This window comes from Camellia sinensis, chromosome 6 (assembly GCF_055761805.1).
Source record: "Camellia sinensis isolate YWXY chromosome 6, ASM5576180v1, whole genome shotgun sequence".
Classification (NCBI taxonomy): domain Eukaryota; kingdom Viridiplantae; phylum Streptophyta; class Magnoliopsida; order Ericales; family Theaceae; genus Camellia; species Camellia sinensis.
Genome location: NC_138966.1, coordinates 85,457,172 through 85,468,299, shown reverse-complemented (window position 1 = coordinate 85,468,299; position 11,128 = coordinate 85,457,172). Strand labels below are relative to the sequence as shown.

The window sequence follows — 11,128 nt, the reverse complement described above, 5'->3', positions numbered from 1 at the left end:
TTTGTATGCAAGTTATATTTGTATATCATTGCTCAAGAATAAAATAAGACAACAATTGAATGCAACAAAATTAACAATTTCAAAACCCAATTCTAATCATTTGCCCAAGCCAACCACAATGTATGTACATGCTTGCATATATATATAGAGAGAGAGAGAACGACGACGTTCAATGTGTATGAAAATAATAATGATTGATGTGTATGTCAAGTAATATCAATTGCAATGAAATAAAAAAAGAAATAAAAAAAAAAAGAGTAACTTACGATTATTTTTGTATTATTTTATTATTTTTTTGAGAACAACTTTCAAAAATTTTAAACATTAATCATTTTACGCTTTATGATAATGAATATTTTATTTAAAAATTATTTTACTTACTTTTTAACTAGCCAAACAGCGGGAAAAACTCAACTCTGAAATAAACGTAACCTTCCAGTTAATTTTTTTTTACTTATCTGTCAAGACTAGAACATTCAAATAAAATAAATAAAAATTACATATTGAGTCAATTTTAAAACTATTTTACTAAAGACAAATAAATCAAATTATATCTATATACTTGCAAAATTAGTTATTTTTGTCTTTTATGAACTTCTAACAAAAAAAATAAAATAAAAAAATTAATTTTTAAGATCGAGACAAATTTAAAAAGTAGTTATTTGAGTTAATTTTAAAGATGTTCACTAAAGGCGAAAATGAACCGAGCTAAAATAGTTGAAAACACCAACTCTCAGGAGAAGCCAAAATCATCTTGCCCTCTCCACACTCCACTTTAGCAAGAGCCACATGCATTGAGTTTTTTTATTTTTATTTTATTTACATCGACGATGAAGACATTATACATCAACATAAGCCAATAAGTGCAATAAAAAGGGGAATTTATTCCAAGGTTCCAAAGCAAGCAAGAAAAAAAGGGAGGGAAAAAAGAAGAGAATAATTTAGAAAATAATGATACAGAGCAGAGCATCCTCCCCAAAAATCAGCAAAAGCTTTCCAAAGAAACAGAGCATAAAAGAGACATCTATCCATGAAGGTCTCAATCTGCACATTTCACATATAACTGTTGGCCACCAAGCACAATTAAAATACCCAAACACAATTTGTAAACAATCTGCATAAGATTCCACAGCATCAACAACTGAACCATCAATGGGCTATCAGCATTCCTAAAAGAAAGGGACCATACTATTGCACGAGGAACAAATCACGATCAACAGCAACTTATCTTGGTATGGAACGGAATTATAGAGAGCAATCCCACATAAAATCCATGGTTGAGGCTTCATTTTCTTCTAGATGGTGATCAGCCACCATAAAGCAAAAATTCTAGATGGGTTCGTTCTTCATTAAAGAAAATTCTCCACAAAGTACAGATAACTTCTTCCACACAGCATTCACCACAGCAGTTAGATCATCACTTGAAGAGTTGCAATTTTGGGCATAAAAGGTATAAACCTCTCTTTATACCTCAATTGGATACTTCTCTCGGAAAAGTATGCAATGACAAATATTATGAACACATCTAAAATATCCATACATGAGTCATTTGGGTCACACAGATAATTGAACTGTTGTTGCTTTAAAAGTAGTGGAACTCAAAGTTGGTATGTCCACTGTCCAGCAATAGGTGACACAAGTACATACCACACCTATAAATGAGACATTTTTGTTTCACGTAACACAACAGTTTTTATCGTTGTTGTTGCTTTATTTCTGAACTCCAATCTTTATCTGCCACATGGAGTATAGCTTATATTGGATGTAATTTAAATAACTAAACCAGAAAATAGACATTATATCCACTAACTTTAGTAGGTTGAATGACGCAATGCAGACCAAAAAAAAAATGAAGCAAAAAAAAAAAAATTAAAAATGAAGCAATGGAAATCGATATAAATCTACCCAAAGCTATTTACAAAATGCTTGATATATACAATACAACCTATGTTACATGTACTTTTCTAAATGTGTGAAGTAGCCATATTGGACATTTGACACTTACCCGGTATGGGATATCTCTGACGTGTAATTGGACATTCATTCAACAAGCCTGTCCAACCATTCGAGTTTTCCATATAACTTAAAACTCTCACATTATGCAAGAAATGTTTTATGTGACCTTGTAAACACCATTTTATCCTATAAAATAAAAGAAGAATATTAAGAAGCATAAATATGTCATATCCCCGTCTCCTTAGACATGGGAATTGGATAAATCTGCCACTCGGACAATTACTTGCATTTTTTGCCCATAACTGAGTCCATGTAATGTAGGATACAACAGATTACCTCATTACTGGCCCCTGGACTGATCAGGTCCAGCTCGTGGAATAGCCAAGATGGCTATAAGCCCACTAGTAAAGGCTGCAACTGCTGCCACAGCCAAAGATGGTGAGTTACCACCACCAAATAGCTGATCCCATGGTCCACTTCCACGAGACACCACAATCTGTTCTCAAACACCAAACTATCATCACCTAAATAGCTAAAAACAGGAACACTTGAGTTACATGCTATTCAATGTTTTTCCTCCAAGAAATCTTCATTTGCACTTAAACCAATTAGTAGAATCGTTTAACAGGAAGCACCAACAATAAACAAAAGCTGAACATATTAGAAGTATAAAGAAAACCTACTAAGACAAATTAAAAAAGAATGCACTTTACTGTAGCTAGAGTCGATTGAATTGCACATTTATTGTGAATCCACTATTTTAAGAGATAACAAAAACATCCCATTCTACAATTGCCCAAGCATAATGTTAAGGTTGCCTCAATGTACTTTTGGCGGGTTGCTAGAGAAGGCAAAAATTACTATAATTATTGTTGTTGTTGTTGTTATTATTATTATTATTATTATTGTAGTTGTTGTTGTTGTTGTTGTTGATAAAATTAACACATGTTCCACAAACTTTCTTCACAAATATATGGTCCTAGAGAACTACACAGCAATAGCTCTCCGAGAGTGCATTAGTTAGTAACGGAGGTGATCAATGATATGCATTCAAATAATTTTCTTACGGATACAGTTAAAAGTAAAATAATAATAATCTTTTAAAGGCATGGGTTTGCACTTTAAAATTATAATAAATAAATAAATAAGTAATTGAACATTATTCAATTCCACTCAAATTCCAAAAATAAATCAGTGGATGTCCGGAAGTTTAGCTGATTGGTTGTCATGATATTTTTGCCACTGCTTTAAAGAACACCTTATTTCTGGTATAGGTAAACACCCTCTCAAATGAAAGAATAAAAAATTAAGTTCTTCATTATAAAACAAAAAGAAGATTTGCAAGAGAAAGACAGAGAAAAAGTGATCCTTTATTGGATGCATAACACAGAACAAGGCTTCGAAGGACAATACTTGTATTGCATGAGAAGGAGTCTTCCATTTCATACACAGAAAAAAAGGAGGCAGAGATCAGCTGCCCATAATGATGGTTAGATATCTTGAGATATTTGAAAAACTTCATTTTACGTGTAAATTTCATGAGAGCCACAAAAATACCTGCTTAAAGCGTGACAATTTCCACATCTCTACTGGAATTAAGAATAAGTAACTCATGCCTAATGTCACACAAGACGCTTTCACATGCATGCACAATTATTTAAATTTGCAGCACCTCTAGAATTTGTATGATTACTAGATATTTATAACTTGCTGATAAAAAACACAGTAAAGAGGCTCGCAAAACCAACAAAATTTTTAAATAAAATTGTAGTAGAGATGTTCCATTGAAGAAAATCACCATTCTTTTTCTTTTATCTTACTCCACACTATAACATCCAGAATATGAGGATCACACCCTTTCTCATTGTTCAAATACATTCAAGTTAACTGCCCTCAACTGAAAGTAATGGAATTAATTAATCAATGCCTGGCAAAATTAACTACTAAAACCAAAGCAATTAGTATAACTATAAGATTTCAATCAGGATCAGTATGTCAATTCAAAAATCTCCATACCTGTTCCAGACTTCAAGTGCAACGCACTGCCATCAAGTGGGTATTGAAGAGTAAATTACTATATTAAGGGTCACCAATGAGTAACTACATATTATTCTTGGAGTCTCTGACTAATGATCAAATAGTTGAGGGTAATCAAGTAGGCTTCTAAACAACTACCGCTTCCACGCCACTTTAACTTAGTCGTGCATAAAAAGGAAAGAAACAAATCAACATTACTATGAACACAATAAGAAGGTCTAAGTAGTTACTACCCGTGGGATTACAATTGCCACATTCAGAACACCCATTGATAATCCTGCAACATCAAACCATCAGCATAAGCACTCTACTACTAGATATGAGAAGACAAAAGCAAAACATCCAGGAATAGCCCACCTTGGCCGAGTCCTAGAGACTCAACATGTGAAGATATCAAGGCATAAGGAACACTGTAAGTGATCTGTGAAGCATCGTATCAAATAACACAAATCAATATTGTTAAAACAGAATTCTATCATAAAGCCACTGAGAATATTTGGATGAGGATGTCCGCACTGCCAACACCATTCTGATCTCTCTCTTTGGTTCAGACAAAGAAACATTTGGAGAAGGTTCATTTGTCTGAAGCGAATATATCAACATCAAGCTCAAAAACTGTCATTAAAAAATATTTTAAAGCTATAAAAATGCTTTTGCTTGTCTTCTTTAAGTCAAAATCGGAGTCACGTGACCATGTTACTGTTGAAGGTTGGGCCTATTTCCAAACAACTTAAGCATTTGGGACAATCAGTGACTTAACATGGTATCAGAGCATAGGTTAGGGGGGCTATTAGGTTCAAGTTCTCCGTTTGCATTCTTTCTTTTGTTTATGTATGGATGTTTGCATCTCCACATGCAAGACGAGATTGCACGTGAGAGAGGGTGTTAAATAACTTGATATACATTGTTGTGCCCATTTTCTAACAACTTGAGTTCTGGGGACAATTGGTGACCTAACAGTTACTATTGCCTGAATACAGGCACGCCAGACCCCATATCATGGGCTAACCTGACATGGTGTAATCTACCAAGCCAAAATCAAACTGTATGGTTTTCCTCTGTACTACATTAGACTTTTTCTCCTTGAATCTTGCATTTTTCTGACTTGAGAGAGATTTTGAGGATGACCACTAGACATCATTTTTTATATGTAACACTAGGACATATAATGTTATAATCTAAGATAAAATGGGTGAAATCAATGCAAAGTGACCTTGCATGCATGAACTGGTCAGGTGTTAGCAATGCATATTTTCACAAGGGGAGACAGCTCTATTAAAACATCTTGTCCTCTAATTCATTTGAGCAATGACTAGAAGATGACAAAAAACTTCTTAAGGAGAACAGAGCAACTTACTGCCAAAGGAATGCCAAGAATTGCAAAAACTACTAGTACAGCAGCTACAATACCATCTGGAGGTAGATCATCGTGTGCTTTATGCAAATTGTTTGCTATGTGAGAAAGTATAAGCATTGATACAAAGCACAGAGACATAAGGATGTTTGAAATGCCCCATACAACACCAGCCCCCTACTTCCGGCACATCTTCTCCATGAACTCAGAAGTTATTCCCAGAACCACTGAATTCAACATCAGATCAAATGCACCAATTCTGACTCCCCTATTATAATTATGTCCTTCATTTGGCTTGCACCATAAATTTCCCGACCCATCCAATCAGTATCAAAGAGAAGAAATGGAAACTAGCCAAACCAAGTCAAAGCAGTAACAAGAAGGATAACCCAAACAGGACCTGAGAGATATCTAAAAGTTCCAAACATGACTTGAGCATGACTTGATTTGACTGCCAGAAGAAAGCCTCTTGAGCATGACTTGACTGTTCGGGCATTTCTTCACGTAAGTGAGAGGGTCCATGGTTCAGTGGCAGCTCATTGGCAGCTGATATGCTTATATATGTAGTAATTACAATGAAAGCAATGTCAAGAAAGAAAGCAGACTTGAGATTGGCAGTCAGCATTGCAGGCAGAGGTGACAGTGAATGGAAAAATCTTGAACCAGCCACCGTATGATCCAGTGGCAAAGCCAAGCACGTTACCAACAGCCATAGACAGTGAGAAATATGCATTTGACACTCGATTCCGGCGGTGATCCTTACCTAAAATGGGAGAAATTTGCAAAAATACAAACATTTTTTTGTTGCTGCTGCTAGTTTTTTTTATACCAATATTTCTATATGGAACATGTTCGTGTGCTGGTGTGAAGGTGCAGAACTGCTTTTTTCTCAACAGAAGACTACAAAAGCTCCAAAAAACTGGCATTTTGTCCAACAAAGAAATCCATCTTTCTCATCTTTTGGGGAAATATATATTAGTGGAGAACAAAATAAATAGAGCTTACCCATTCTATATGAATTCCTTCCTGGGATTTCCTTTGAAGAGAATAATAAAATGCGGCCTGATAGTATTAGTTGTCTTTTAAATGTTATTGAGTCATTCTTTAGTTTAAATCAACAGGTGACAGTGGTCTGTAGGTTAAGCAGTTAAAGTAGTTTACAATCCCTGAAGAAGAAGCAAATGACAAGCTTTCATTAAAACACTCGTAGAATCAGGACTTCCTGCCTAATTGATAGCCAGATTCAATATGTAGCCTATGTAATCCAGAGCACAACAGTCATTTGGAAGTTCAGCAGGATGTTTGAATCAATTGCAACAGAACATTAATAAGGAAATGAAGTAGAAAAATAAGAACATCCTACAAGGTTGTTTGTGAACTGGGAGATCTCCCAGACAGAAGAAGCCAATTGAAAGATAAAAAGCCTGTAGCTTAGCACTGCATCTCACCATAGTTATTTATAGACAAGACATAGGCTAAAAATTTGTTTATCTCTGAATTCAAAATTTACTAAGGTGGTGTTTGGGAAGTTGGGTTTGGGATTTTTTTTTAATTTTTTCCACTAAAGGACAAACGTTTTGCAAAACAAAAAAAAAAAACACATCCAAACAAAATATCACATCCAACCCCATAATCATTTCACTTTTTCTCTCATAAACATCACATCTAACCACAAAAAAACCCAACTATCTTCCCAAATACTAAAAAAATTTTATCCAATAATATCCTACAACTAAAAAAACCTACATAAAAACCCACTTCCCAAACACCCACTAAATTTTCTTTGTTAAAGACAGGCTTCTTGTGATCATTATCTTGATCTCAAGATGTGAAAGTTATGAAACACCGACACTTCAAAACAAGTGTTGTATCCGTGTCGGACACACGGACACTACGGGGACATGCAGACACTTCAGGGACATATATGGGACACACCATATTGGCACATAAATTTCAACTAAACCTATGTTTAAATTTCAAATACAGTCTATGACACACATAGAGCCTATGATAAGATTGTTGTAAGCAGTCACTTCCCAAAATGATCAACTTGCTCCGTTGAAGTACATAAATAAAACAATGTCGTATCTTAATGACGTTATTCAAGATGCTCAAATGACACGTGGAGCCTACGAAAGATGACATCTGTAGAGCCTACAACAAGGATACCACACAGGATGAAATCCCAAAGATCAATCCGGTTAATCAGATATACGATTAATTATATAGCGCTATTATTCAAAATTCAAATGGCGCTATCGTTCAGTTTGAAATTCAAATTGAGGATGAGGCATTCTTATCATCTGGATGGCCCTCTATAAATACGAGGACCATCACACAAGATCAAGGATCAGAAAATTAGAAGTGAAAAGATCAGAGAGAGAGAGAAAGAAATCAAGAGCTAAAGAGGTCGTTACAAGAAAGAAGAAAAGAAGCCTAGAGAACTCAAGAACCTACGTTATAAACGCAGAATGGCGATGAATAGGTAAAGAGTTCCAAACCCAAGAATTGTACTTTGTATTCAAGAGTTCTAAACCCATAACAATTTCAATAAAATATTTATTTTTTCTTAAATTATCTTTTGTCATTTATTTTGTTCTTCATTAATCGCAGGTTTCATTTATATAAAAAATGTGTAATTAACGATCTGGAATACAGATCGGAAATAGGAACCTGCTATTCAAATAATCAACACTGTTTAGTCCAAAAAACTAAACAGTGGACATTTGTAACATAAAGTTTTGAAATGTGTTGAAACACTTCATGTTTTAAAATTTGTGTCTACAAATTCTGACACGCCCAGTGGGACTTATTTCTCCTCTCATCTTTTGAAGAACAAAATATATATATAGTTGAAACTTACTGACGTATTCTTTTGTTATAGGAATGCTGAAGCAACTGTTAAGAGACAAACCTACACTCCAGTGGTTCTGACATCACCAAGGGTGGAGATAGAACCCATCACCCAAGGGGCTTCGGAGCGAATGCTCTTGGCTGTCCCAAAGGAAGAACCAGTGAAATCCTGGAAAGATGCACTTCTTTCCCCTATCGCCCAAGGGGCTCCGGAGCGAAAGCTCTTGGCTGTCCCGAAGGTAACTAGTGTGACGAAGAAAGTCACACTTCTCCAGAGAGCTAAAAGTTTGAGAAAGATTACTGAAGATTATGTGAAAGCGTCGAAGCAGTATGCAACTGTGAGGGCTACAGCCCGAACGAAGAGCTTTCTAATTCGGGCAAAAGAGGCTAATCAGGTTGCAACCATAGCCTTTGTTGCAACTTTAGCGGGTGCCACAAAATTGTTGTGGCCCAGCTACTCACAAGGGTAGAAGACTTCATTAAAGTGGCGGAGTTTGCCCAGAAGAAAGCCTCTGTTGAAAACATGGCCATCATTAGGGCCATTGGGAGGAGGGTAATGACCCAAACTCCTGTGGATGGAAAAAAGGCCCCTGTTGTTGAAAAAACAGTTGCGGCCTACGAACCGACAGTTCTGTTCAGAGCACAAAATCGGTCAAACCAAATCTCAGTCAACTCTCAGGAGCCAAAGGAACACCCGTTGGCCTGACAGGGTTCGTATAAGGAACACCTGCTGGCCCAACGGAATTTGAATCAACATCAATTGGTCCACTCTAAAAATGTAAGGACTGTTTTGAAAATTCATGAGGAATTTGCAAAAACACAAACGGTTCCTTCTATGCCCCTAGGGGCTCGACTTGATATGTCATCAGGTCCAGTTTCGAAAAGACAAAGGCGAAGAAGGAATAAGGCCTAAAAGAAATTGGAACTAAGAATAGTGGCGACAAATGTTATAGGAGCTATTGAAAAGGCTCTCTCGAAAGATGAACGACAAAAACAAATTGAAAGTCCTGTCTTTGTTGAAAAGTCAAAGGTGGAGGAGGGTAAGTAACCCTTGGGAAATATTTCTACCTTGATCGAATTATCTATGGAGGGAATAAGAAAAGGGCCCATAACAAGGTCTATAACTCGTGAGGCTCAAAACAAAGCATCACAGTCAAATGCTTCAAATATGAGTAATGTTGTGGGGGTTGATAATCCTTTGTGTGAACAAGATGATTTTATCTCGTCTGTTTCAACGAATATTGGTAACAATGAATTGAGAGATGCCAACAAAGTCGCAGTTATGGTGACTGAGGTTGAGAAATAAGGTGAAAATTCGCAGGTCCAACAAGACCGAGGTCTCAAGGAAAAAGTGGTGGCCCTACAAGAACTCGAGAGAAGAGAACGGGAAATGTCTGTTATGTTGGAGCAAATGCAACAGTTGCAGGCCCAAATGACAGGACCAGGAAGTACACCCAAACAAATGGCACAACCTGTTGTGGGGACATCCGTAGGCATACAAAGCACACTAGCCCCAGGGGGCAATGGTCCTTGTTACTCTGATCTAACCAGTGGTGGTATGAATCCAATGCTCATGGCCATAATTGATGATATGGTGAGGAGACAAGTAAAGAAAGTCAACGAAAAAGATGATGAGAACTTTCGAATAATTACAAAACCTTACCCAACATGGGTAGATACTGTTCCATTCCCTTCTGGCCAATAGCCCAGAATGAGGCCCTGTGCCTGCAGCTATTTGTCCAATCACTTGAAAGTTCTGCATTTACTTGGTATGCTAATCTTCCTGAGGGATCAATCCCAAATTGGGATTCCATGGTGAAGCAGTTCCTTAAACAGTTCTGCAACACACAAAGGCGAGTTGGAGTACCAGAACTGATTGAGACCAAGCCACGTGACAATGAGTCTGTTACAGATTTCATTGCAAGATGGCGAGCTTTGACATTTGCCTGTTCTCAAAAGTTTACGCAATTAGAGTTAATTCAGATGTGCCTTAACAACTTCCGACATGAGCTCTCTACGGCTCTTATGGCTCAAACTTTTGAAGGATTCAACGATCTATGCACTAAAGCTCATGATATGGAGCTGCATCTAGCTAAACGAAGTAGGCCTAGGGCCGTTGAAAGGGTTGAGTCCTCGACTACAGCTATAATTGAAACCAGAAAGAAGGGTCCCGTTGTAGTAGGGGCTAAAAAGCCCAAGGAATTTAAAAAGGTGACTATGAAAGAGAGGTTAGAGAAGAAATATTCTTTCACAAATGATCTGGTCGAAGACCTATTTGAAGATCTGTTGGAGCAAAAGTTGATTGCTCTCCCTGAGGTGAAAAGACCACATGAAGTAGGAAAGACCAACGATCCAAAGTATTGCCCCTACCATCATTTGATTAGCCATCCGATAAAAGAGTGCTTTGTTCTGAAAGATAAAATTCAGGAACTTTTGAACTCTAAGATTATCGAGCTCCCTCCTCAAGAGAAAGCATCTGCTAACCCAATCACTATCGACAATGATAACGAAGGTGAATGGGTTGTTTATCAGTCAAAAAGCATGAAGAAAAAACAAAATGCCATAGTGAGCTAGAAATGTGGTTGCTTCAACAACACAAGGGCTAAAAGTTTCCAAAAAGCAAAAACCAAAAGTTTCCAGGAAACAGAAAAAAGCCAAAGTAAGTAAGAGAAAAGGAAAGAACCCAAAGAAGGAAAAAAGGGAAAAATTGGTCCCTGATGAGCAATTAGAGCAATGTCTCCTTGTCCCAATCACATTGGAGGAATTTCTGCCTTCAAAATTTCAATCTGTGGAGTTGCAGACATACTTTGATAAAAGGAGGGAGGAAAAGTTTACTTTGGCCTCTTGCTTAACCATCATTGTTTTGAGTGATGACGAGGAAGATGAGGGTGAAGTTGGTTCAAAAGTTAGGGAAGGAGATTGCATTAC

The 11,128-nt window shown here is 36.7% G+C and overlaps 1 protein-coding gene across 1 annotated transcript; it reads right to left on the bottom strand.

Annotated features, from left to right (window-relative positions):
• Positions 1–864: 864 nt before the first annotated feature.
• Positions 865–10,873, bottom strand: LOC114320999 (sucrose transport protein SUC4). The gene is given in 9 exon segments (XM_082874116.1): positions 865–2,142; positions 2,293–2,480; positions 4,227–4,270; positions 4,351–4,414; positions 5,351–5,646; positions 5,649–5,796; positions 5,799–5,961; positions 5,963–6,110; positions 6,353–10,873. Coding segments are annotated over 8 exon segments (948 nt in total). The 5' UTR covers positions 6,357–10,873; the 3' UTR covers positions 865–2,142; positions 2,293–2,399.
• Positions 10,874–11,128: the final 255 nt, after the last annotated feature.